The sequence below is a fragment of the Manis pentadactyla genome, chromosome 12 (assembly GCF_030020395.1).
Source record: "Manis pentadactyla isolate mManPen7 chromosome 12, mManPen7.hap1, whole genome shotgun sequence".
NCBI lineage: Eukaryota > Metazoa > Chordata > Mammalia > Pholidota > Manidae > Manis > Manis pentadactyla.
In genome coordinates, this window is record NC_080030.1 from 11,180,848 (window position 1) to 11,208,785 (window position 27,938).

At 55.6% G+C, this 27,938-nt stretch overlaps 1 protein-coding gene across 1 annotated transcript; it reads right to left on the reverse strand.

Moving 5' to 3' along the window:
* Positions 1-1,854: 1,854 nt before the first annotated feature.
* SLC25A42 (solute carrier family 25 member 42) lies at positions 1,855-27,254 on the reverse strand. Its single transcript, XM_036895599.2, has 8 exons — positions 27,132-27,254; positions 11,107-11,205; positions 8,353-8,458; positions 6,595-6,620; positions 5,805-5,971; positions 5,363-5,479; positions 4,728-4,879; positions 1,855-4,045 (listed from the first exon to the last, which is right to left on the reverse strand). The coding sequence occupies exons 2-8, from the start codon at positions 11,170-11,172 to the stop codon at positions 3,738-3,740; spliced, it is 942 nt and encodes a 313-aa protein (XP_036751494.2). The 5' UTR covers positions 11,173-11,205; positions 27,132-27,254; the 3' UTR covers positions 1,855-3,737.
* Between the last annotated feature and the right edge of the window lie 684 nt (positions 27,255-27,938).

The following is a 27,938-nucleotide window of genomic DNA, read 5'->3' on the forward strand; positions in this document are numbered from 1 at the left end:
GAGGAATTTTTTATTTTTTGTCATTATAAGAGGAAATTTAGACACAGCTAGGCACAAAAGGGAGACAATGTGAAGGCTAGGGAGAAGATGGCCTGAACAAGGAGAGGCCTGAACAGATCCTTCCCTCTTGGTCTTTGGAAGGAGCCAACCCTGCTGACGCCTGGCCTCCTAAACTGGGAGAGAATAAATTTTGGTCGCATCTTTAAGTCCCCCAGTCTTAAGTGGTACTTTGTTTGGGCAGTCACAGGACACTCTGAGGGTACATGGTGTAAATGGGCGCCATCTCTTTGCTGGAGTATCTGGCATTTCTCTTCATCTTTGGGTAAATTCCCCCAAAAGGTGACCCTGGCATGAAGACTGAGGCCTGTCATTTACCTAGGAGGTGGCTGCAATTGGATGCGGGAGGGGATGGGAGACACGGAAGGAAGGAGCCAGGCAGGGGGTACCAACGAAGTGACTCAGTGGGCAACCTGGGCTTGGTGTTGCTGAGGACTGCAAGGGGACAGCATAGACTGACCTAAGTAGTCTCACAGCAGAGGCAAGGGGCCATCCACAATCACGGCTGAGCGCTGCTCCTGGGGAGCTGGGTTGTGCTTCTGCGGGGAGGCCCTCAGGTAGGGTCACAGTGGCTTGTGGCAAAACACAGGTGGTGGGAACCATGACTGCTGGGCTTTGGGAGGGGCAGTGGCCACACTGGCTGTGTTATTAACGTATCCCTTGATCTTCACCCAGCCATCTTTGTTCCTAGAAACTTATACTACAGATACTAGCACGTGAACCCAAAGAGGCACATGCAAGATTTATTTCAGAAAGTTCCAGGAATCTCAAGTGTCTTCAATAAAGAGGACAAAGTGACTCATGTTGCTGGGAGTTGAGGTAAAGCTGGATCCAGCAGCCCCCGACAATGTCACCAAGAATCCAACTTCTACTCTCTGCTCTACTTTCCACAGTGTGAGCTTCACCTTGGGGTTGGTTCATACCTGGCGATCACAGGATAGTCCCAACCATCACCTGGGCTAGCATGTGTTCCCCCAGGGCCCGTGGGAGAGAGGAAGGGCGCTTTCGGTTCTCCCTGGAAGAAGCTAGCAAATTTTTCCTGTCACGGGCCTAGATGGGGTCACATGCTCACCTCTGCTTGTTAGGGGAGGCCACGGTGGCAGGGGAGTGAGGAGTTGACTCCCTCCTCCCTGCTCAGGGGCTGACCACACATCAGGGTGGATGTGGGGGGCGGCTTTGCAGTGCCTGGGAGTCACCACCATGTGGTGGTGGCAACACCTCACTCACCTAGCTGCCCATCAGCAAGGGACAGGTGCTTCTCACCCCGCTACCCACCGCTGGTGGGCGGGTCCTGCAGGTCAGTCCAGCTGTGTTTTGGCCACTGTGAAACTTGTGGCCTCATCCTCCCGCCCCTGCAGATGGCAACACTCATGCTTGAAGCCTCAGCCAGACACAGAGCAGATCACCTAGCATGTTGACAGGTAGGGTGTGGGAGAAACCTCAGGACTTTGGAGCTGTGCTCAGTGTAGCATGAAAGCCCATCCTGACTGATGTCATTGTGGGTTGGCCACATGTGTCTCCAAAGGACAAATACATAGGCACAGGATCTCTTGAAAGAGACATGAGAAACCCCAGCAGGGGAACCTGGCAGGCTGGCCTACTTTTCCCTCTAAACCCTCTTGTGCAGTGTCTTATTTTCTAGAAAACCATATGTATTAACAAGTCAAACGACAATTATATTTTTAAAGAGTTTATTCAAGACTTTATTAAAAAATTCTGTCAAAATAACTTCAACCCTGTTTTTGGTTCTTGGGGCCAGGGGTGGGGGCCAGAGTCAAAGAAGAGACATGGGCAGGAGAAAGTCATTTTAGTTTTTATTAAATATATTCTCTTGGCACAAATCTTCAAAATATATAAACTAAATGTCTTCATGGCATCAAAATGTAACTCCAGACCAGGAAGGGCAACCACTGGGTGGGGTCAGAGGGCCCCAGTGCAGCTATGGGCGGGGCTGTGGGCGGGGGTAGTGCAAGGACGCCCACTGGCTGGAGCCTCAGGGAGGCACTCTGGGGCCAGCAGGGGACCCTCCCCCATCCTGCCTGGCCTGTAGCTCCAAGCAGGGTGCTGCCCAACCATGCGTCTGCTCTCACCGCCTGGGGTGGACCCCCTCCCCACTGCTCTCTCTGGCCAGGGGGCCCTGGATCCCCGTGCCATCTCCCTGAGAGGCCCCTGCAGAGCCTGGGTGCTGGGCAAGGCGGATGGGATGCTCGCCCAACAGGATGGTGGTCACAGGCTCCCTGGGCGTCTGGGGACAGACTGCAGCTGGTTAGGCAAACACATGCAAGGAAGGACAGAAAGAGGGATCTTCAAACCCCCCGGTTCAAGGCAAGAAGAACGGAAACAGGACAAGACAAAGGGAAGAAATGAAAGCCACTACTGGAAATGTGCATGTGGCACCCCCCCTCAGGCCCTTTCACACAGCCTGGCTGCGGAGCCACCTGTGACACCCACCCACCCTCGGGGTGACCTCATCCTGGCACCACATAGGATGGTCAGGGTGTGCTGCAAATAGACCCGAGGTCAGCCAAATCTAAAAACAAAGCCAAAAAAATAAAGAGACTCAAATATCATTAGGAAATGGGTGTTTCTGAGACCCTGTGACACCCAGCAGGCCCCAGGGGACTTCTCCATGAGACTAGCTCCCTGGAGGAATCCAGACTTTTTTGAGCTTCCTGCCTCCAGGCTGTGCGCTGTCTTGGGGCTCTCTGAGAGGGTCAAAGCTGCCAGCCACCTCTGTGTGCTCTGTGCACAGACAGCCCTGTAGGCCTCCAACTGCTCCATGTCCCGGGCAAGTGCCTGCTTAGGTAGGGAGACTGGGGTGTGCCAGATGCCATGGGTCCCCCTAGCAGCTGCTGTGCCTGTGGGCAGAGGGTCACAGCCTGGGCCTGGCCTCTGTTGGTGCAGCCAGTGGGACAGAGGTGACAGGTTCCTGATCTCAAGGAAGTGACCTGGACGTCCAGTTTTTAGTAAATGCCTCTGCGTTAGGGCTCAGACCCAAACCCATGGGTTCCTCAAACCCTGCTGTCTGGAGGCAGCGTTACAAACCATGAGGGTAGGCGACAGAGGGGAAAACTAACTCCCAGGGTCCCAGTCGGGCCGAACACTCCAGGATCCCGATAATAGTCTCAGGGGAAAAGGTTCCTCCTGAGCAGGAGGATCTGGTGATGAAGTGTGTCACCTGGGAAGTAATGGCAAGGGCAGGTCAGGCGGGGTGTGGTGGGGCCGGGCGAGAGGCCGCACTGTAGCCACAGCTGAGCAGGAGGCTGGGCCCATCCCACCACGGGAGGCCAGGCTTCCCCCTCCTGCTGACATGTAGGCGGGCGGAGTCTGGCTCTGGGCCCAGTGAGGACAGGGTCACCAGAACCAGGGGCGTGTCTAAGGTCACAGAGAGCCAGGCAGCGGCGCTGGTCACCCCCGCGACTCGGGGCGTTGGGGGCCACACCTCCAGGAGGCAGTGCACCCTGCGGAGAGGGGGCAGGACACTGCACGCACTTCAAAGGACGCTGCCGCTCCTTTCGGATCTGTGGGTGCCAAGCCTAGGCTCCTCAGCTTGTTGCACCAGACTCTCTGACGTGGCTCCGGGGTAGAACCAGGCACGCGACTGCTCCACAGGCTCAGAAACAAACGGGGTTGGCGGGCCACTGCGGCACCCTGTCCCCCGTGGCTGCCGTAAGGAGCGCCTAGCTCTGCAGGTGCCGCAGCAGGATCTGCATGAGGTCGAAGGTGGTGAAGCTGATGCCCACGGCGATGGGGCCCTTGATCCAGTTCATGCTCAGGCCCTTGTAGAGGCCACGCACGGCGCCCTCCTCCCGTACGATGGCGCGCAGCGTGTGCGCGATGGAGGCATGCTGACGGCCGGTGACGCCAGCTGTCTGCATGCGCCGGCGCACCACGTCCAGCGGGTACGAGGCCGACTGCCCGATGAGGCCGGCGCAGGCCCCGAAGATCATGCGCTCAAAGGGGTAGGGCTGCGGCCGGCTGCCGTACTCTGTCGGCGGAGGGACAGAGGGGCAATGAGGTCAACGAGGGGGGCGCACAACGTGGGCATGCGCGGACCCGTCACCACGGCGGGCTCAGGACCCGGCTGGCTGGCCCCGCCTGCCCACGCGGGGCCTCGGGTTCCCTGCCCCCGACCTCTGGGGCACTCCTTATAAAGTTTGAGAAATAAGTTTTTAAAAAGCCAGAAAAGCATATGGAATCATATAACCAAGTCCTCAAACCCAGAGCGAGCTCACACCTGATCATTCCTGTTGTCTAATAAAGAAAGCAAACGTCACTGGTGTCTGCGACCCTCCCCACGAAGGACGTCAGCTTCACCTGGACTGTTTTCTTTAACAGAAAACCTCTTGGGGTGATTAAGGCAAAACACGAACGCCTGCTGGCACTGGTTGGCAGGTACGGATGGGTTGTGTTTTATTGGTCTCTGGGCTTTTCTGCACTTTTTGAATTTCTCAAAATTACCCAAAGCCCAGAAGGGCACTTTGCCCTCCATAGAGGCTTTCCCGTACGCCTTGTGCCCAAGTGGCTGCCGTGGCTCTGGGTGACACTCTGGCCTTCCCAAAGCTGGTTGTAAAATGAGGCACTGAAGGTCTGCACTCCAGCTTCCCGGGTGTTGGAGGGGTGGGTCTCAGGTCACTGAGCCCCGTAAGCCGCGCTCTCCGGCCCCTTACCTCTGTGCAGGCTTTTGAGCGTCTCATAGGTGAAGAAGGTCAGCCCCGCGTAGGGAATGATCCCCAGCACGGTGGGTGTGAATCCGTGGTAAAGGGTCTTCAAACCCTCCTCTCGGGAGATCCGGATGAAGACGTGGAAGATGTTGCTGTACCTGCAGGACAGAGCGAGGGGGGGGCGCGCTGAGCACACAGCAGGAATTCTCAGCTCATCCCACCTGCCCCGCGTTGGCCAGGAGGTCCCGCTTTCCCCCTCTAGGCAACATGGCCACGGGCAAAAGCCTTAGCCTCTGAGGGTGATGCCTACGGCTGGACCCCGCCTTTATCGCCGGGTCGCCAGGCTGCGCTCTGCCCTCTCACTCATCTGTGTCCAATTCAAAACTAAGACTTGGTTTGATAGAAGCAGAAACTGAGCCCGGGCCTGAGGGCCTATTACTGCCTTTCTGGGGCAGCTGCAGGACAGCTGCCCTGTCATACCAGGTGGGGTCCGGGCGGCAGATTCCCAGCTTGGCTTCCTCTGCAGCTGGACAAAGAGGCCCAGACCCAAACCCCAGGGCAAGATGGAGGGATCCGACTTGGGAGCCCCACTGGACACGGAGCCCCCGGTGCTGTGGAAGCGGCACCAGGGCAGGACTCACATCTCCTTTGGGGTCACGGCCATCCTGGCTCTGACCAGGTCCAGGGGGTAGGTCAGCGAGGTGGCCGTGATTCCAGCCAGAGCGCCGGCCAGGAGGCGGGGCCAGGGGGGCAGGGCTCTGCGGGAGCGGGAGAGCAGGTGAGACCCCGACACCCGGTGCGCGCAGGCCTCTGCGGCGGGGAAGCCGAGGGCCGGGCAGGGGCGGGGCTGGCTCCCTCGCGGCCCGAGCTGATGGGGTCCCTGGGGAGGATGTCATTTGGAGATTCCCAGGGCTGCTTTGCTTCTTCCCTCCTTGAGTGGCTAATGACTGACTGACGGGGACCCCTGGCCCTCGGGGCGTTGGCTGGGAGGGGAATAGGGGTAGGAGAGGGCTCTGGCCTGGTGAGGGTGTGGGGGCCAGGAGTGGGGTGCAGTCAAGTCGCGGGGCGGCAGGGCGAGCTCACTCTCCGCGGAAACCGTAGTAGCGGCCCAGGATGCGCTTGTACTCCTCGTGCGCGCTGAACTGAATGGCGGCGTACGGGACGACGCGCACCATGGTGGCCGAGTTCCCGCGCCACAAGCTCAGGAAGCCCTCGCGCTGGTAGGTGAAGTAGAGGAGCCGGAAGGCCTCCTGGGGGTGGGGCGAGGGGAAGGTCACGCCCCGCGCCTGCCCCGCCCCCACTCCGCGGAGCGCCCCCGGCCTTACTGCGTCCAGCCCACTGGCCGGGGAGCGACATCATCACCTCCCCCATTCTCCGGGCGCCCTCTCCTCGGACCCCCGACTCGGGAACTGTAAAGTGAGCCAGGTTTGCAGGCTCCCAGTCCGGCACAGAGCGTGTCTTGTTGGTGTTTGTCTAGCTTTTAAAGATACTCTTTATCATTTAGTTCATTAAGGAAAAGAACCCTCCTGCTCTCTGTTGAAAGATGAATCAAATATGAAATCGTGGGTTTAGAAGGTCAAGACCCCTTACCACTGCCCCACAAGTGCGGGGTCTCCTGGAAATTCCCAGGGTGGGTCTGTGTCCAGGCAGAGCTTGGGGTGCCAGGTCAGGTGGCCCTGGCCCTGACCCCAGGCCTGGAGGGGAAGGCCTCCGTCGCCCTGCAGCCCAGGAACTGGCCTTGGGGGAACCAAAGGGAAAGAACCCCTTGGAAAGCGCCGCAGCCCCCCAGACTGCCTGCCTGCACAGCTCCTGCCAGCCCCGCAGAGCGGACGGCGACAGCCCAGAGCCAGGCGTCCATGACCTAGTGGCTCACCTTGGCAGAAAATCTTTTTGAAGACACTGGAAAAAATCAAAAACAAAACAGACACCATTAGCTGTGAAGGATGGGACCGCAGTCTGCAGGGCCCTTGCTGCAGGGGCCTGCTCTGAGCGTGGGAGGGAGACCAGTCCCTGGGGATGTCACCCACTGCCCTGGCCAGTGGAGGTCGGCAGCATCCCCGAGCAAGGCCACCCTCTGGGAACCTCCTCACCCCCAATGCCCAGGCCCCTCCGCACACCAACCTGGTCCCAGAACAGGTTGCTGAGCTGCCACCTGACTCCCCAGAAAAGTGAGGGTCTCCACCGGGGTCTCCAGACCCCCCTGGACTCTAATTCAACCAGACCCCTTTGGGGGTGAGTCAGGGGACTCTGGCTCTCAAAACACAGCCTGGGGGTGTTTCTGTCTGGAGTTGGCCCTCTCTTGCCCCTGACCTTCGGCTCCCAGGTTCTGTGGCTGCTGGAGCACCATGGTCACGGGGCCCCAGAAATACAGGCCAGGAGGTATCTGGGGCTGGCAACCTCCCCGTCCTCACTGCCCGCATCTGCTGCCTTCCGGGGTCAGCCTTACACTCTCCTATGTGGGTGTGCAGGCACACCTCCTGCCTGTGGACTTAACACCCAGCTCCCTGCAGGGCACTGGGCTGTGCGTCTGCCCCGGGCACAGGCACGGACATGGGCGTGGGGGCTGCTTGCTCAGCCATAGGCCTGCCCTTTCCCACATCTGGGAGGAGGTGGATATTAACATCCCATTTTGTGGATGGGGAAACTGAGGCACAGAGGCTGGGGACCAGCTCGAGGAAGTGGGGAGGGCCTGGCTTGCATCTGTAGTCCTCTGCTCCCCAGCAGCTGAGGGGCAGGGAGCCCTGGGGTGTGACTGTCCTGCCTGGCACTGAGCAGTGGTCACTGTCTCATTTTCAGTGGATCCTGTGGCCGCTTAACCGCAAGGAGGGAAGGAGATGGTTTCTTGAACTACGTCCCCCAAAAAGATATGTCCATATCCTCACCCCCAGTACCTGTGAATGTGTCCTTATTTAGAAACAGGGCCTTTTCAATGAATGCAATGGTGGAGGTGAGGACTTGGTACTATGGGTGAATGTTGAAACCACTGTGTTGTTCATGTGAAACCATCGTAAGACTGTATATCAATGATACTTTAATAAAAAAAAAAAGAGAGAGAACAAGATAAAACAAAACAAAAAAAATGTACACCTGGCCACATCACATTCTGGATTAAAGTCCCCCAATGGCACACGGATTGCACTTTGAATAAAGCCCAAATTCCCAATCATGACAAAAAAAAAAAAAAAAAAGAAGAAAAACAGGGCCTTTGCAGTGTAATTAAATGAAGATGCGGCAACACAGGAGTTGGGCGGGCCAGATGCTGTGAGGGGCGGCTTTACAAGAGGAGAGGATGCGGGCGCCAAGGGGAAGGCAGAGAGCAGAGGGACGTGCCCTGAGCCCCCAGAAGCTGGAGGAGGCGAGGTAGGGTCCTCTCCTAGTGCCTCCACAGGGGCCCAGCAGGCGACACCTGGTGTCTGGCCTCTGGAGTGTAAATGAATAAACACCTGCACTCGAAGCTGCCTCGGGTGTGGTCCTTCGTGATGGCAGCCCCAGGTCACTAACAGTTTCTAAGTGGATTTTAAAGAAGCATTTTTTAAAGTCAGTTTGCCGCGCAGTCTGGGGGTCCCTGAGGAGGAGGGTGACTGCCTGGTGGCGTCTCCACGGTGAGGACAGACAGACAGACAGTACTCACCTTGGAAGATGATTTTGGTCCGGTCTAGGGGAGCTACTGCCGTTTTGGCAAGAGCCCCAGCCAGAGCCCCGGACAGAAGGGAGCTGAGAACTTCCCTGTGATCACCCTGTAAGAAAGCACATGAGCACACGGTCAGAGGAGGGGAGGGCGCCTGTCTGCCAGGGGGCCCCGAAGATCATCTCCCTTGCACCCGGGCCCTGGGCTTGGTGGGGCTCGGGCAAGCCATGCCGGGCCCAGTGGCCACAGAGCCCGTGTGGGACATGGCGACAGGCACAGTCTACGTGAAGTACCCACTGACTAGGCCGTCCTGTGGGGCTGCGAGTTCTCGGACACAGCCACCAACGGGGCTGACCCCAAAGAGAAGAATCACGGTTTCCATCCACTGCCTGTGTGGCAGAGCCCTGTGCTCGGGTTTCAGAGCAAAGTCACGATGAGGGTCCCTGTATCTGGGGACCAGGCCAGGGGTATCAGGTGGGCAGAACCTGACTGTATCACTGTGCCCCCTTCCCACAACTTTCTATCAGGACTTCAGGGGCCAGTGGCTCTTCATCCAATCCAAGGTGACAGTCGTGGAGGGTGACGGTCATGGAGGCTTCCCAGGAGGAGCTGTGCTGGAAGCCACCTGCCCAGTTCTTGGACTCTGCATCTCCCTGGCTGCATGGCTGAAGAACTGTCCGCAGCAGCCATGGTAATGAGGCACAGCTGTGTGTTGGGGGGGGATGGGGATGTGGGGGTATGTGTGGTGGAACACTCAGTGGGAAGGAGCCCAGCACCCGGCGGGGCCACAAGGACAGGGTGGCTGACACAGGGAAGGCGAGGGGGCCCACCGGACAAACAAAAGATGAGAGGGGATTAGGGATGGACCCCTCAGAGCTGGACAAGGAGGCTGGTCTTTGGAGAAGCATGGAGGTGGACCGGCTATTCTAGCTGTAAGCAGAGAAGAGGCAGCTCCTGCAGAAACCAAGGATGGAGATGGCAGAGGTCAGGACCAGGGGAAGGATGTGGGGGACTTGGATGGTACAAATGGCAGCCTGGGACCAAGTTGGCATGCGGGGCCCCCAGGGCCTCTTAAGTTTGCTCAGCTGAGCAGGTAGCTTGGCGTGAAGGGCTGGGCCCATCCTGACTGCAGTGACCACAAGGCCTCTCACATGCTGAGAGGCCGTCTCCTGGCCAGGTCTGACTCCCAGATCGTCTCCCGACTGTCCCAGGCACTTCCAGGCGCCGTGGCACCCTGCGGCCTGGCCTCTGCCCTGGTGCCCCCTCCACCAGCCCAGCTCACCCCTCCTTTAAGGAACCCGTTCCCAGGGCAGCAGTGTTTCCCCTCCTTTGTGTCTAAGGTGGAGCTTCTCCATGGGATTCCATCTTCCTCTCGGGGTCCTGTTACTGGGACCCCTGCCTTTTCTGGGCTCCCCAGCAGGGTTTTGGATGTGTGGTCCCATTGGCTTTGAGGGGCATGGACATCAGATGCTGGAAGGCTCAGTGGTGAGCCTGGCACTGGCTCCGAGGTCCCATGGGCCCCTGCCTCAGTTTCTTCTCTGTGAATCCTTGTGGCTGCTCACCTGGAGGGCCACTGTAAGGAGAGGGAATGCCCCACAACAGCCCACGTGCCCTGCTGGCACTAGAGGTGGAGCCGGCATGTCCCTTCCATCTCCCTCTCCCCCTCCTGTGCAGTCTGCAGTGCTTGTGACGAACAGCACAGTGCTGCGGGTAGGGAACTAGCATGGCCTTACACCCTAACTTGTGATGTGGGGCTCCAGGGACATGCTATGAACCCACATGCCATGTGCTCAGTGGAGGAGCCTGCCAGCACCTTTGGCTAATGCTTCCAGTGATGCTTAAATGACCGCAGCTGTTTTATTCTTTTTTTTGGTTTATTCTTTAAAGTGCTCAGCACAGCCATCCTGAGCTGTCAGTCTCCATTATCTATCATATGGAGCAATCTGGAAATGGAGAACGAGGCACACAGCCCAACAGGAAGTGGGGGATCATATGGGCTGTGACTACCGTGCGAAGATGCTTGGCTCTTTAAGCAAAGACACCCAGTGCTGTGTGTCCCAGGGCACAATGGGCACCACAGCGGCCTTTTGCAGAGCATGTCCCTCTGGTGGGTCCAACCAGCTGGCCAGCAGAGGGGGGGCCACACCTCTCCCATGCTCTTAGGGAGGCTTGCTGAACTGTGCCCGCTCTGGGGCTTGGCCCACCCCCCATCCCCTGCGGAGTGATGTGGCCCTGAGAACCCACCCTCCCTGGTCCTTGCTGGGTGGCTCAGAACTCGGGGAAAGGTCAGGAAGGCCAGATGGTGACAGCCTTTGACACTATGGACTTTGAGAACTGCCCATTGGCGCCTGAGCCAGCCGGGGCGTGAAGACAGCTCCCTGCATGGGGCCAGCTCATCTGTGTTCCACGTTCAGCGGGAGAATTTCTACGGGCTTCTGTGGCGAACAAATACAGGGCTGAATCCATTTCTGATTTATTTCAGAGGGAATATGGCTTGTCTTCAGTTTAAGGGATGAACTCAGAGCTGAGAGCAAGCCCCTCCTCCGGGGCTGGCCGGGCCTCTGGCTAATCTTTCAAAGTCTGCAAATTACAGAAGGGCTCAAGATGACCTTTTGATCTGGGCGGGATTTTGGCCTCCTGCCAAGTGACTGGGCTGGGTCCACATCACAAACCAGCCTGTGGCTTCCCATCGGGGCCTCAAGGTGCACAGAAGAGGGTGCCCAGGGGAAAGCCCATTGGGGCAGCTGGCGTACTTGCCTTTGAGGAGACGGGCTCGGCATCCTCCTGCAAACGCACCGCGCCTTCCTTCACATCATTACCCATCCCAGGCCTGCCGGGACAGCGGGAGACTCGGGCCTGCGGAGCGAGAGGGGACCGGTGAGAGCTGGTGGGAGCCGCCTGAAGCCAGACCGGCCTGCTCTTCCTAACTGCCTTCCCTCTCCCTGCCGGGGAAGGACGCAGGAATCCAGATATCACAGCCCCCAGTGCTGACTGCTTAATCATTTACAAAAGCCCTTCTCGTTAGATTTTATTTGGTCATCACAAACAGGATTCTGAGTCATCCATTTTTCAAACTTGGTACTTAAAGGGCTGATGGGCTCAGAGAGGTTAATCCACTGCCTGGAGGTCACACAGCAGGAGGTGGGGGGGTGGCAGGCTGCAGGGCTCTGAGGGACCCCACCTGCCCAAACCTCCCCCAAGGCTTTTGTCGGCTTGGATGAGTATCCATCAATGGAATCACTTTCAGAAAATCAGATCTTTTCCCCATTGCAAGGCAGCCTGCAATTTCCTGCCAAGCTTACAGTAAAAGGTCCTCATACTGGAGGACTCCCCCCTGGAAACCTGTCTTTAACCTCCTGGTGGGCGCCTGCACACAGCTCAGCAAACTGCAGGAGGGGTCAGGAGGTGAAAGGACGCAGGGCTGGTGTCGCGCAGATGCCAACCGTGCGTGTGTTCCTGAGGTTGTGGCTCCCATAGTTTAAAATTATCCAGTAAATCAGTGTGCTTTCCGGTAAAGGGTGCCTGTGATGCAGCTGTGTGCCGAGCAGTGCAGGGAAGGCCCTCCTGCCCTCAGGTCCTCCCAGGCACCCCACATCAGGGCTGGTGTGTGAGGCCCTAGGAAGTACACGCAGGATTCTGCTCCACGTGCCTGCCTCAAACAGGCCCCAGCTCTGGGGGGACAGCGGCTTCTCGAACGAGCCAGGAGGAAGGGCACTCCCAGGGCCCCCGAAGAGCAGGGGGGCAGCCAAAGCTGGGGGGAGCGGGGCGAGGTGAGCCCCCAAATCAATAAAGCACTGGATTATAACCCAAAGTATAAAATATCCACAAGTCCACACTGATATAAATGAATGACTGAGTAGATAGACAAATGGAGAAGAGACAAATCTCCGTCAGAGGAACCCCCAATAACTTGTGCTCTGGAGGAGGGGGAGCGGGACCCCCCAGCATCAGGTGTGGGCTGCGCATGCTTTCTTCCTTTCAAAGGGCACAGCACGGGAAGGCGAAGACAGCGACCGCCTGGCAGCCGCTACCTCGGCCAGGTGGCCAAGGCCAACATCGCAAGGGAAATCCACGCCGAAGGCATGTGCCCTGCACACAGTGTGGTGAGGAGGGTGCTTCACCTCTGTGGTCCCCCAACACCTGCCAGCCGGGTCCCACCATGAGAAAACACTGGGTGAAACCCACCTGAGGGGCCTCCTAAAAAACCCCAGGCCAGTCTGCCTCAAAACCACCATCAAAACCAAGAAAGTTAGAAACCATCTTGGCCCAGAGGAGCTGAAGGAGATGTGTGGACTGAATGTCACATGGGACCCAGGGGCAGAGAAAGGGCATTGGGGGAAACTGAGGAAATCTGCGTAAACTGTGGGCTTCAGTTAGCAGTAACGTCTCAGTATTGGTAACTGACAAGAGCACCACAGCACTGGAAGATGTTAATAATGGGGAAACTGGCTGTGGGGTGGAGGGGAGCTCTGTGTTACCTTTGCAGTTTTTCCAGAAATCTAAAACTGCTCATAAACAAATGAGCAAAGCGAAGCTAGGCTCAGGGATCTCTTCAAGCTGGTTGCTGGGGTATCAGCCTGGGCGATGCTCTGGACTGTATCACCCCGACTCCAGCCTGCTGGCTGTGGCTCAGCACTGCCCCCAACACGGTGGACCCTGGGGGACTGAGCTCACAGACGTGGATGGGGCAGTCTTTCTGTGGTGGGTCGGGCAGCTTGCCAAGTGTGGACACCTTCTGCAGAACTGCCCTCCAGAAAGGATCAGCCCTTTGAATCCTGGCCTCACACAGGTCCAAGCTGGCCTCGCCCGCCCTCCTCCCCTCTGGCTCCCCCAGCTCGTGGTTTCCCCACCAGGCAGGGGTGCTCAGCATGGAGGCTGTGCAGGCCCAGGCCGGGGGCTGCCTATGGAGCCCACCAGCCCTTCACTTGGTTGCCCAGGTCCAGGACCTGCTGCGGGACTCCAGTGCAGACAGCTGAGTGCAGGGGATGCAGACAGAAAGGTGTCACCACATAAACCCATGCAGACCCACAGGAGCAGGTCCCTGCAGGTGACAGGGCACTGAGGCATGTCTTGGGGAAAGTGCCTGCAGGGGGCTCAGGGAACAAAGTACTATCTTTCACATAGTGGACTTCTACTTAAAATGTCATTTAATAGAAGGATTCCTCTATTTAAAAAAAGAGTTTAAGATTCACTACTCTCCTGAGTCCACGTTAGTCCCTACCTTGAGTCCAGGCTTACTGTGTACAGAGCACTGTGAGTGGTCGTTTACCTGGCCCCCAAAAGACATGTCCCCCTGGGAACTGGGACTGGGACCTTATCTGGGAAAACGGTCTTGGCAAATGTCATTAGTTAAGAGGGGGTCATAAAGGAGCAGGGAGGCCCTACACCAAGGGCAGGTGACTTCACAGGATGAGAAACGATACAGACACACACGGGGATCATCCACGTGGGGTGGAGGCAGAGACTGGGGTGGCGGGGCCTCAGGCCGCATGCGCCCAGGGCCCCAGAAGCTGGAAGGAGCCAGGAAGCCCCCTCCCGTGGAGCCTTCAGAGGGGGTGCAGCCGAGCACTTCCATTTCGGACTTCCGACCTCCAGAACTAGGCGAGAATAAAACCAGTGACCTGGCTCCTTCCAGACCAGTTGGTGCTTCCAACCTAGGCACTTGGTGTCTTGGGCTGTGAAGGGGCAATGGCAGCCATGGGGAGCTCTGTGCAAGGGATGGCAGGATTTCAATTAATATATGCACAAGGAATGATGGATCCTGAAAGGCACCACTAGGCAGATGCTCAGAGACCACCCAGATACCCTGTTTTTCATTGTATAGGCACACCACTAGGGTCTGGCTGCACTCAGTCATCTCTCAAAGGAAAATGCAAAGCCAAGTAGAACACAAACAACTTAGTTTGCTGCCTAGTTTGCTGGGAGACCAGTGTGCATCCTGTCCTTGGCCTGCGTCTCAGGGGCCCGCAGCTTAGAAATGCGATGGCAGCTACTGTTTGTTACAACCCACTGCCCCTGTGTTCTCTAACCCAGCCAGCCTCAGCCAGTGACTATGGGGACTGCTTTACAGATGGGGAAGCTGAGGCAGTGTGAGTCCTTGCCAGAGACCACCCCGGTACTAATCATGGCTGCTAACGACTGGGGGTCACAGTCGTTGGTTTACCTATCTCCCCACTTTGCTAGTGAGACATGGAGAAGCTTGGTTGGACTAAGGGCAGAGGAAGTTCCAGCTGTGACAATGGATTCCAAAGTCATAGGCATGTCCTCCTCCTCCTCAGAGCCCCGCTCCTAGCCAGCTTAACATCATTTTGCCCTGAATGATTCTCCCAGAAAGCTACGTGCAGTGCACGGGAGGCAGAGGCAAGGGTCGGGCTGCACTCCGTTTCCCGAAAGAAAACCGCAAAGCCAAGCAGAACACAAACAACCTGCTCACAGAAGCATCGCAGAGCTAGAGACAGTACGGACTCCTGGGCTGCGATCCAAGGGGCCCAGGAGGTGAGCCTGGGGGAGGCCCGCTGAGCATTCATCAGGGACAGAAGTCCGAGTTTGCCCAGCCACAGTGGGACCCCTGGTAACCAGTCCCAACTAGGCTGGCAGTGTATGGGAGGAAGCCCCTGAGGGAACAGGCCTTGGTGTCTGGGGGCCTGAGAACTTCAGTCTTGAACTTGGAAGAAGGTGGCCCTGGCCCGCTGGCTCCTGCACACCTGGAAGAAGCCAGTGGGAATCATGTCTACGAGAAGATAATCCCCTGGGCTTTGCATGGTTTTAAAAAATCAAATATCCTGGACCCAACCTAAGATAACAGGTCACACAAGGAGAACAGATGCTGCATGTATGGAGGAGAAACCACCACACTTGGACGCTGGGCAGACACTGTGTTTGAAAACGCTGGTGGATCAGGAGGAACCCGGGCCGCCCCCGCTTCAGGACTGGGGCCTCAGTGGAGCGTTCTCAGTGCCCCTGAGGCTCTGGCTCCTGGGCACAGGGGCGGATTGGGTCAGGGACACTGACCCATGCTGGGGCCTGATACGAGAAAAACAAGAAGTTGGGGACTCTTAAGGCCCCCTGATCTGAGAAGGGAGCTCAGCAGTGGTGCTGGCAGCACTGGGATGACCTATTGGCAAAACTGTCATTAATCCTGTTCCAATGTGCCCTTCAGAGAACTCTAGGCTTTATTCCGTTTCACCAGTTATTCCCCAAATCTCCCTTCTGTGTCCCACGATCCTGCCCACGAGCCTCCTCCCCAGCCCTCTTGTCTGGTGAGGCCCCCGCCCCCAGCTGGGGCTGTTGGTGTGTGTGCTCACACCAGGTCAGTACACCCTCGTGGGCACCCACTTTATACTCTGGGCTAAAACAAAACACTTGATACTCATGTGCTGCTCCAGTCTTTCGCTGCAGGCCATGGGACCACGACGTCTTCTGCCCTCTGGAAGTGGACATGCAGTTCTGGGGAGGGAGTGGGGGTGGAGACGGTGTGGACCATGCAGAGGTCGGGTGTGCTTAAGGGACAGCCACCGGCCTGCACCTCTGGGTGGCGTGGACATGCTGTGGGGCGGGCCGGACGCACCTGAGCTCCAGGCCTTGCTGTACCCATGCCCTTCGTCCTCCCTCCCTGTGCTGCTCTGGCCCACGTGACTGCCCAGCCTTCCAAAGGGGACACAGAGTTGCCTGGTGGCCAGGTAGTGGCCATCACAAGGTCCTCATGAGAGGGAGGCCAGAGGTTAGAGGAGATGTGACCATGGAGGCAGGTTTCAGAGAGATTTGAAGGTGCTGCCCTGCTGGGCTGATGCATGCAGGTGGCCTCTAGAAGCCAGAGAGGGGCAAGGAAAAGGGATTCTCTTCCGAAGAAACACAGCCCTGCAGACTGATTTTAGACTTCTGAGCTCTAGAAATTAAAGATGCTAAACTTGTGTTGCTTTTGGCCTCAGGGTGTGTGGCAGTTTGTTACAGCAGCTGCAGGACACTGACACTGGCTGTCACGAGGAGGAAAGGCAGCTTGACTCAAGAACTGGTGGCCAGCTGTCCTCCCTGAGAGGCGGTGTCAGAGAAGCAGGTGGAGTAAACAGGGAGGGGGCAGGAAGTTGGCAGGTGCTGAGTTCAGGCAGTGAGACAGGAAGTGCAAAGGCCCCAGGGCAGGAACAAGCTGGTGAAAGAGTGGAGGCCAGTGTGGCTTGAGAGAGGCAGGGGTCACTCTGGGCTACCACGGAAGATGGGGAGCTAGGCAGGCGGCCGGGGAGGACACCTGTGGTATCACTCAGGTGAAGGGGGTCTGATGTTGGGAAGCAGAGGGGGCCTCATAAGCCCACCCATGTTCTGCCTGACACCTGGGGGAGGTGGGGCTGTTTCCTGGGATGGGGAGGCTCAGGTGGGGCTGATGGGAGAGAAGGCCCTCAGAGCGGGTGGCCCCTATTTGAGGACCCCATCCTCAGTGGTGTTCTCATCCATGTCCCTGAAAGGGGATGGGGGTCCTTGCCTATCTCCCACCCCATGTTTACTAAATGAGAAGAGGTGCACAGGACTTCTGGTTGGGACCATGTGGTCCCAACACGCCACCAGGAAGAACAGGAAGATGAAACATACAGGGAGCCCAAGTTTAACTGACACCAGAGCCAGCCAATCAGTGCCAGAAACCAGCCACGTAGGTCCTGTCTGGGGGTGCTGACTCCTCTTGTCTACTCCGTGTTCTGATGCATCACCCCCACTGCCAGGCTATGGTTCAAAGCCACACCCTGACCCCCCCCAACACCTATCAGGACGCATCGCCTTGTGTAATCAGGAAGGCAGAGTCACAGTTCAAGGTCGGTTTTGCCCTTCACCAGGTGAGCCCCCTTGGGCTGGTGCCCCAGCTCCCAGGGCAAGGGCTTCCTGACTTGTGAGCTGGGCTCAGTGTACCCAGCTGGAGCGAGCAAGCCTCAACACAGCCACGTTCTCCCGACTCCATCCCGCCAAGGTCTGCCTGTTCCTGCCCTGAGGGCCTGAAGCTCTCACATCCCGGCTGGGGAATGGGAGATGGTATGGCCGCTGCCGGGTCCTGAAACATGGGGTTACTGCATGATGCAGCCATCTTGCTACAAGGAACACACCAATCAGCAAACAGGTGTTCACACCAATCCTTGTACACACATACTCACAGCACAGCTAGTCACAATGCCCAAAGGGTAGAAACAACCCAAAGGCCCATCGGTGGATACATGGATAAACACAATGTGGTTCATCCACACAGCGAACTATTACTGAGCCATAACGAAGCCTGACTCATGCTATGATGTGGATGAACCTTGAAAACATGCTGAGTGAGAGAAGCCAGACACAAAAGGCCACAGAGTATGTGATCCCATGTATATGAAACGTCCAGAACAGGCACATCCATAGAGATAGAAGCAGAATGCCAGAGGTGGGAGAGGGGAGTGGGGGGCAGGGTTTCCTTTTGGGGCAATGAAAATGTCCCTTTTGAAGTGATGGTCGCACAACATGGTGACTGCACTAAATGCCACTACATTAAATACTTTAAAATGGTAAGTTTTAAGGCACGTGTATTTTGTACAAGAAACCTTCCCTGGGCCCCCCTCCCACTCTGGGGTGGTAGAAGACACCCTTTCCTCATGGAACCTGCCCTCCCTACTGGGTTGTTCTGAGATCAACTGCATGTCGGCTGTGTACACGCTCCAGAGGGGGGCAGTCCCACCGAAGGGGCAGGATACCCACAGGGGGATGACGGTGAGCGGAGAGCCTTGTGGAGGGGGTAGGGGGCAGCCCTGGGATCTGGGGAGGCTTCCAGAGGAGCGCACAGTGGGGAGGTGGTGGGAAGGAGCCCCCCAGGCTGCAGCGAGCTCAGGCTGGTTGGGAAAGGCAGGCTGAGTGCTTATAGGAAAGCACAAGGCACCCACCCCACACCACCGCTGCTTCTCCCTCCTCCACCTCCAGACTTCAGCACCCATCCCGTCCCAGTCAGGACCCTCCCTGCATGCCGCCCCCAGGCCTCTCCTCAGTGGTCCAGACTCTGGGATTGCACTGGGGTCACCTGAGGTCTCCGAACACCTGCCTGGAAGTACATCCAACTCACAGTAATGACAGCACCCTCTGTGGACACAACCCAGCCAGCCACCCACAGGGGAATTTTGGAGTTCTTGGGGGTGGTACAGTCACACAATTGGGTGCCTCACAACAAGACCAGTGCTGCAGCTGGCGGCGTCAGAGACGGATCTCACAGACTCGACAGGGCAGAGCAGACTGTGCCAGGGGACCCCGTCGAAGTAAAACCCAGGCGAGGTCACACAACATGGTCCGTCCACACAGCGGGACGTTATTCAGCTTCAAAGAGAAAGGAAATCCTGACACATGCCACAACACAGACAGACCTTGAGGACATGATGCTCAGTGAAATAAGCCAGGCACAAAAGGACAGATACTGCATGATTCCACTCATATACGGTCCCCCCACCACAGTAACAGGAAGTACATAATGGAGACAAGAGCCTGGGGCAGGGGATGGGAGTCAGTATTTAATGGGGACAAAGTTTCAGTTTGGGGAGGTGGGAAGTTCTGGAGATGGACAACAGTGGGTTCTGCACAACCGTTTGGATGCACGTAATGCCACTGAACTGTACACAAAGAAATGGGTAAGGTGGTACATTTTAAGTTGTATATGTATTTTATCACAATTAAAAAAAAAATGTTCAAGCACAGACAAAAAGCTTTAGTGGTGCTAAAGATGAGAATGGGGTTTCCTGGAAGCAACCAAACTGTCCATCATAGATGAATGGATAAAGAAGAGGTGGTGCATATACACAATGGAATGTTATTCTGCCATAAAGAAGAAAGAAATTCTGCCATTTGTGACAATCTGGATGGACCCAAAGAGTTTTATGCTCAGTGAAATAAGCCAGGTGGAGAAAGACAGATGCCACACGACTTCACTTACTTGTGAAATCTAAAAACAAACCTAAATTAATAAAATAGCAGTAGACTCACAGACACTGAGACGTGACTGCTGGTTACCATAGGGGAGGGGTTGAGATGTGGGGGGGGGAGGAGAGAAGCACAAAATCTCACCCTTACGTTGGTCATGGGGTGGTAGGGCAGCCTGGAGAGGACAGCCAATTACTCTGCAACAGGAGAACATTCTACACTTCTCCCTATGTAGACGGAAGAGTGACTGCACTAGTGGGGGTGAGGATTTAATAATGTGGGTAACTGGTGAACCACTGTGTCGTATACTCGAAACTAGTATAAGGTTGTATATCAAGGATATTTCAATTTTAAAAAAAGGGTGGGGTTACCTCCTGGGGGGCATGACAGGGAGGGGGTGCAGAGAGGACAGTGGGGGCTTGAAATGCTCTATGCCTTGATCAGATTTAAAACTGAATGCTCACACAAAAACTCCTTGAGGTGTACACTTAGGAGTTACTCAGCTATGCTGCAATAAAACTATTTTAAACAGTAAAAAAACAAACAAACAAACGGAAAAGCCCCAAACCTGCCCATCCCATCCCAGGCCCACTGACCCTGAGCTGCAGCGCATGTTCCTAACTCCCAGGGGACTCTAGGGGGACATTGCAGGTGTGGGGACAACAAGCACTGTTCTCTGCTGCTCACCTTCCTCATCACCTGTGAACGCCGGCTGATGATTTTGGCAATGACAAAACCAGTTAAGCTCAGAGGAGCTGGTTAAGCTCCTGGATGGCCCACCCGCTTCTGGAGAGACTCCCCGGGGCAGCCTCCGAGAGGGGGTGCTGACCCTCCCCTCAACTCTAAGGTGACCTGGAGACCTACTCAGGCCATGGGAACTCATGCTCCTGGCTTTGGGAAGCCCAACCCAAGACTGAGAGTTTTGAGGGAGCCCCTGGGCCAGAGAAGTCCCCTTTCTCTGAGGAGGTCAGTACACAGGGTCAAGGCCAGGTGGGGGAGGGTGATGTCTGCACACTTGGGGTGTCCTGTGATCCAATGATGCCAGAAGCACTTGACTTTTCCATTCTGGAGCCCATGAGGCCCCCCTTCCAGTTCAGCCGGTCTGGGGTGTGTTTCTGTCCTCGCACCCGCCAGAGCCCACCTGTGCACTCCCTTACACTCCTCCAGCCCTGGGCTGTATTACCCGCCATGGACAAGAGCCCAGCAGCCCCTAGGGGCCAGGCCTCAGCCCACTCTCTCGAGGTACCATTAGGGGTTGGAGGAACTCCCATGGGAGCCCCCTGAGCAGGGCCACCATGCAGGTGAGTGTGCGGTCATGCACTCCACCCTGTAGGAGGTGGGAAATGTTTGCACAAACAGGTGGGCCATTGCTCAGTGGATGGAGTTTACAAGAGGCACGGAACAGACCCTGTAATCTCTAGGTAAACGGAAGCCAATTAACATTTTATCTGCCTGTTGATAAAGCCTGCTTTCTTTCCAGTTAACGGGCTTTAATTTCTGCCTAAGAGGGCTGAAGCATCTTACATAATAGCTGTTCTCTGTTAACCCCTGGTCTACTGGCTTCTGCCCGAACCTCCCCACTGCATTCACTTGTCTGTGCCTTTCAGACAAACTGACCCGCAACCTGCTCTGCAGTCTCTGTGGGTTAGACAGACAGGCATAGCTGTCTTGAAAGATCCAGAACATGCTATGGTTGGTCACTGTCCCTGATCCTTACAGAGGGTGCTGACACCTGTCACCAACTGCACTTAACCTACAATAGGCAGAGGCACTTGATACTCATGCCCCTCCAAGAAGAGGGTGCCCCTGTGTACAGTCTCATCCCAAAAGCCTTGTGTATTCCCCATGCAGAGCCCAGCACAGCGCTCACATCTACTCCTTATTTGGTGGATGAGCGAATTAATTTCCTGGACACACCAAGTTCTGTTTTGGCTATAATCCCTCACCCCTGCCCCAACTGAACCATGCCTGGCAAACTCCTCTGCATCCTTCAAAGCCCATCCTAAATGTTCCCCAAACTTAGCTACTCTGCCAGTCACTGAGCACCCTGTGGTTCTTTGCTGCACTGGGAGGAGCTGCTTTCCATGTGTCACCTCCACTAGGTTGGCAGTCCCTGGAAGGCAAGGGCCCATCTAACACCACCTGTCCCTACTGAGCAGGCCTCCCCAGTTCCCAGATATCACCAGACTACACCCACCAACACCAGGGCCTCTGAATGGCCTGGGCTTTGGTCCTTGGCATCCAACCCCACTCTCCTTTCAGGTTCATTTCCTCACAGTGTTAAACAAAACTTTAATAGCAGCGCCCAGTTGTCCATACAATGATGGTCATGTAGGAGGACCTGTTGCCCATCAAGCACTTCGCCATGCCAGCCCCACTGCCCCACATGACAGGACAGGCTGGTGTAGTCTTCAATTATGGCAAGCGGGGCTGGCTGACATTTGGCTCTGACCACTGTGCTCCAGGCAAAAGGGCCTGCTCATAGCCCCGAACCTACCCTTCCTTCAAAGCCTGGCTCTTACTCAGTCCCCTTGATAGCCCAAGGCTATGTCGCCTACCCTCTCAGGGCTGCAGGGACCTGCCCTTGGCAGGGCAGGGTCAGGGTCTAGAATGTTCCTCCAGCTCTGAGCTGCTCCACCAGATGTTTCCAAGAACACCTGGTGGACGCTTGTACAAGACTCCTGAGCCCAACTCCAGGTCTGTCAAGTCAGAGCCACGGTGGGTGGGCTTAGGGAAGGGGCTCTTCAGATAGGACAAGGGCAAGCCACCCTGCACTGACATATTCAGCAGGCAGGCTGGGTCTTGGATCAGCGTGTCTAATTAATACTTACTGACATGTATATACTCGTTTTTTCAGCTCACTCCATGGCAAGGGGTGGCCTGGAGACGGAGCAATGGCTCTGACATTTCTTGGGAGTGCTCAGCTGGCACGTTTCATCAGGGAAGCCTTGCAACTGCTCATGAGGTGGGTCTCCCTTCCCGGTACTTCTGTCACAGCTGGGGAGGCACAGGTGTCAGGGGCTGAGCTTGGGTCTACTGATTGAGCCTTGCCCATAGTGGCCTCGCCGTGAGTCCTTCTCAATCCCCCCCAGGACCCTCTCCTGCTCCCCAGCCCCTCAACCTCTCCTTGGGTCTCAGCATGTCCAGGCTTGCTCATTCCCTCTGCTTGCATCTGTCTATCTTCTAGCTAACTCCTTGCTGGCCTTCAGATCTTTGGGAGCCTTTCAGGCCTCCTGAATTAGCATCCCATCCCCTGCTCAGGACTGCACAGTTACAGTGTCCCAATCGCTTGGTGAGGGTCTGCTCCATGTCTGCGTCCCCTACTCTTCTGAGTCTGTGTTTGTCTCCTCTGTCTCTGTCTGCTGTGCACACACATTTATGGACTGTAGAACAATTGTGTCCTAAGGCTGCAAATTAGTTCCACTCCTGGGACTAACAGTTTGTGCTGTGTGGCAGCGTTCCAGGATGGTTTATAAACATCTGCTATAGCAACTTGTGTGAAGGACAGGGGTCTGCATCCAGGCTGACCTAAGTCCGTCCTGGCTCCTGCACATTTCCCTGCATGCCTCTGGGCAAAGGCTCCTGAGCCTTGGTGACCCTCCTGTAAAACCAGGATGATCTAAGACCAAGCTCACAGTTCAGTGGGCATCGCCAAGGGGTAGCAAAGAACAAAACTGAGATGTACATGTTCACTCGCCCGGGCCCTTCCTAGCTCTGGGCAGATGTCTGCCTTCCAGCAGGCAGGCAGGGGGCCACTCGAAGGGGCTGGGGCATGTGCTCCCACCCTGCCAGCCTGGTCTTGCCCTAAACTGCAAAGGCTGCTGGACAAGTACTTCTTTGAGTAACGTCCTAATGGAAATGCTGGCTTTGCACCTGTAGGGGTTAAATGGTGTCCCCCCAAATTCCTGTCCACCCAGAACCTCAGAAGGAGACCATATTTGGAAATAGGATCTTTGCAGGTTTAATGAGTTAAGGATATTCACATGAGATCATCCTGGATTTAGTGTGTCTTCCTAAGGAGACACACAGGGAAGAAGGCAGATAGAAGCAGAGATTGGGGTGATGTGGTCGCAAGCCAAGGAACCCCAACGACTGCTGGCAGTCAGCAGAAGCCACAGGAAGATACCCCCTCAGGCACTAACCCTGCTGTCAGTCCATTTGGGCTGGTAACAACCCCACAGCCTGGGTGGCCTGTAGACAAGAGAAATATATTTCTCATGGTTCCAAAAGCTGGAAGTCCAAGATCAAGGTGCCAGCAGATTTGGTGTCTGGTGAGGGTCAGCTTCCTGATTCATAAATGCCACCTTCGGCTGTGTCCTCACATAGTAAAATGGGCACAGGAGCTCTCTGGATCCCTTCCATAAAGGACATTAATCCCATTCATGCGGGCTCCACCCTCATAAGCTAATCACCTCCCAGAGGCCCCACCTCCAAATACCATCACACTGGGAATTAGATCTTAACAGAAATTTTAGTGGGATACAAGCATTCAGTCTATAGCACCTGATACCTGGACTTTGGCCAACAGAATAAATTTCTGTGGTCTTAAACCACCAGGGTGAAGAACCGAACATGCAGGAGTCAGACCACACCTCCCAGTGCTGGCCTGTCTATTGGCTAGTGACCTTCCCATGGCCGTGAGGTCACTGATTCCCTCTCTGGACCTCACAAGCCACCTTTCTGACAGAGCTTCAACACAAACCTAGTTTCTACTGATGTCTGTTGAGACCCTGGGACCCAAGCACCCAGGGGCAGCACAAGCACTCAGTGAAGAAGAAAAACACTGACAAGCATATTTTAAAAATAGCACAGAGACTGCGGGGGCCACTGGGGGCAACGGTTCTTCTCCTTCAGCTGCCCGTTACTTTTGTCATTCTTTGTACCCTCTTTCTTTCCACGTGCATGTTATGTAGTTAACATTAAAAATACAATGTATTTTTAAAAGAGCTGGCTTGCAAAACCCTAACAAGCTAACAGTTCTGATCATCTCAATAGTTCTCTTAACACCTAATTGCCAAAATAGAGAAGAACAAAAAATAGGATGACACAAAGGAAAAGTCAGACCTGGCCTGATGACTCCCTTCACCTGACACCAGGAACAAGAAACTGCCGACAACTCAAGGGAATCCCAAGACAGCTTTCCAAAAAGATATAACATCTGACTTGTCTCAGTCTCATCTGACATCCTCTTCTTTTGCTGGATCCAAGTTAAAAAAAAAAGCAATAGCCAACATCTCAGGACTTCCCCTCCCACACCTCTGGGTGATGCCTGTATCTCTCTTGCAAGGACACCCCACCCCCAAATCCAGTTTCCTTCAGGACTTCACAGAGGAGGGACTGAAATATTTCTTGGATTGAACTTTAGTCCTACCATGGAAGAGAAACAGAAATCTAATCTTTGATTACCACCTCACTGGCCAAAACATTTAAGAGATGGATCGGGAGCACAAAGGGATGTTCAAAAGGACCTCTCAGGCTGTTTTTCACCTAACAGGCAGACAGACTGGAACACTTGATAGTAATTGTCCTGGCTGCTGGGAGAGGAAACAAGCATTCCAACTTCTCAGCGGAGAAGACTGAGGACACTAGGACCTCTCTGCAGGAACATTAACTATCTAAATGGATATGCCCTTTGGCCTGGCCTCTCCTAGGAAGTTTCTGTATCAGATGTGAACTCCATGAAGACAGAAGTTTCAAGTGTCTGTGCACTGCAGGAGCCCCAAACATATTCACTACACATTTGCCCACGCATGATTTTATCTCTTCATTGCATCTTGGTTTGTGAAAGAAAATACGAGTGACAACTTCAGCAGTCATCAGTAAGGGACTGGTTATAAAACAACACACCCGTTTGATAAAATCTGACGCAAATTTACCAGCAGTTTAAAAGGGATGGGGGATACACACCACTCCCCCCTCCATTTTCCCCAGCCACAGACTGTCTCTGGAAGGAAACAGGAGAAATTATTAACAATGAGTACCTCCAGAGGGATATGGGGTGCAGATGGGGGAAGCTGCCTGGTTTTCCTGTATGCCTTTTTGTACAGCATGAATTTTTTTTACACAGACACAAATTACCTTTTCAAAGTTTGTTTATAAATTTGCATAAATACATTTGTGTGTACATATAAAAATGTGTATATATACATATACATACACATGCACACACGTTTTAAATGACTACTTTTGAATTGGGACAGAAAACCCAGTGGCTTCAGTTTCCACAAGAGAAGCTGAAGGTGACATGACCCTCTGGAACACTCTAGCACCATCTTTGCTGGAAGAGACGCTATGCAGGCCTTACAGGAAATGGCACCACGTTATTGCTTTTCAACAACAAAGCACCACCAGCCTCTTTTTATGCTGCACACTTGCAAATCACACTCCAGAGAACTTGAAAAGTTCCAGAAAAATCATTATCCTCAGCACCACACCAAGCTCCAGTTTTACAGGGTGGCTGTAACACTAGCTAGCCTTACTCTGGGAGTGTTTCCTTACTCTCTAGGTTTATCAGCTTCAAGGACCCCAAGAGTTTAAGGGTCAATGAGGGGCCTCCCTCTGTAAGAGTTGGAGGCAGAAGCCCCAGGCCTGGCAACTGCCTCCCAGATGACCCTTCCTGCCACAGAAGGGTGGCACCCCAGGTGTTTAAGTCTACTTCTGCATCACCCCAGCCCCCACCCAGCCAAGGCTTGAAGACACATGCTTCAGCAGCAGCTAGGGGCCGTCCCTTCCAGCTGAGTCTTTCCGGACCTAGTCAAAGTCATGACTCCTGAAGAAGAGCTGCAGGGAGGGTGGGGGTCCCCTCTCCTGCCAACCCCTCAGAGATAAACAGGCAGATGGACAAAACGGGGGAGGTCTCTGGTGGAGGCGGAGCAATGCTGGGGCGGGGGAAGGGCTCTGCCTCCCCAGCTCAAGTGGTTTTAGATTTGTTGCTGGTAAAACGGAGATAAATCTGGTTTTGTGTGGCCAATGGAATTATTCTAAACCGGGAAATCACTTTATAGCCGGCTGTAGATGAAAAGATAACATCTGGGTGGTCTTTTCTTTTTTTTTGAGGGGAGAGAGGCGCAGTGATCCTGTGATAGCAAGGCTTGAGTAAATTCTGTAGGACCTGGGGAGCTCGAGGACTACAGGGAAGGGCACAAACACAGGTGCACATGTAAGAAAGTAAGGGGCACTGACTTTGGGGCGTGTGAGATGGCTAGGGGCACAGGGCAGGTGAGATCAGGGAGAACCCGAGCACCCTTGACCCAATTTTCTGAAGGGGGGTGGGCAGTGACATGGACAGACATGCATGCAGTCAGTGAGGGATAGCAACAGGCCCAGGTTTGGGGTTGTCACGATCCTCAGGTGTGGGGGTGCAGGCCCAGCTGTGGAGACGCAATAGGGGGAACATTCTAGGGTGTTGGGGACAGCATTCAGAGGGATTCTCTCAGGTGCTGTAGGGGGTGTCCACGAGTAGAGGCGCTTGGTCAGGTGTGCGAGAAGGAATATCTAGCGGGGGCACAGACTCAGGTGCGTGTGTGGGCCGCCAGGAGGCTCAGCCCCGGGGGTGTGGGGATGTCAGTGAGCTGGACAGTCTCAGGTGGACAGGCGGAGTGTGTCAACGAGAAGGAACGTGGTGTCAGGGGTGCGTGGGCTGACCGCGAGGGGCTCAGGTCCAGCTGCGGCGGACCCCGGGGGTCCAGGCCCGGGGTGTAGGGGTCTCAGCAGGGGACTTTAACCCCTCCCTGCCTCTGCGACGCTGCTGTCACTCCTGCCTCTTCCGCCCCCCACCCCAGGACTCTTCACAGGAGAGTGCCTAGCCCGGGTTTGGCCCAGGGCGCGCGAATCGCCGACACCTGCGCCGCGCCACGCCCTCCGCGCCCCCTCACCGGCTGGGACGCGTCGCCTTCGCCGCTGCTGCCAACGCCTCCTCCAACAGCCACAGCCCCGCCTCCCGCAGCCCCCCAGCGCCGGTTGCAGGAGGGGTCCACGCCGCATCCCGATTGGCTGAATGCTGGCCAATTGGCGTTGGACGTAAGCAGGGATTGGTAAACATGAAGCAGACGGACATCCCTAAAGCCAATCGCTGAGGTGTGAAGGCGGGGCTATTGGGAGAGGCTTGGATCCCGGGAGTGGTCCCGCAGAGTGTGAGGTGCTGGGAGGTGAGGGCCTGGAGGCAGGCGAGGATTGGAGTCCTGGCAGAAGACGGACGGCCCTGATAACCAATCGCTGGGGAGCAAGGGCGGGGCTCCAAGGTGGCTGGCACTACTGGAACTAGAGGAATGGAGGGCGTAGCCAGGAGGGCAATGAGGACTGGCTGCCAAGCCGAAGACGGACAGTCCCAGTGGGACTGTCGCTGGGGCCGCGCGCGGGCTGTGCACCTGGCATGGAGAGCGCAAGGTGCAGAGTTTGGCCGCCAGCACGGCAGCCGGCCCCCTGCGCGGGGACCCCTAAGGCATATCAGTCTGGCCCTCTGGCCACCCAGCGCAGAAGCAGGACCTCCAACTCGGGCTTTGAACTTGGGCCATCACGGCGGAAGGACTCGTGGATAAGTCTCCATCCCTTCACTCCCCACTTTTTCCCAATAGACGACTCGGAGAGGGCAGATTCGCTGGAGGTCACTCAGGCTTGCCCTCTTGAGCCCCGGGTTGGTGTGAAACGTGGAAATTTGTGGAATGCTACTTTGTGGTATTATA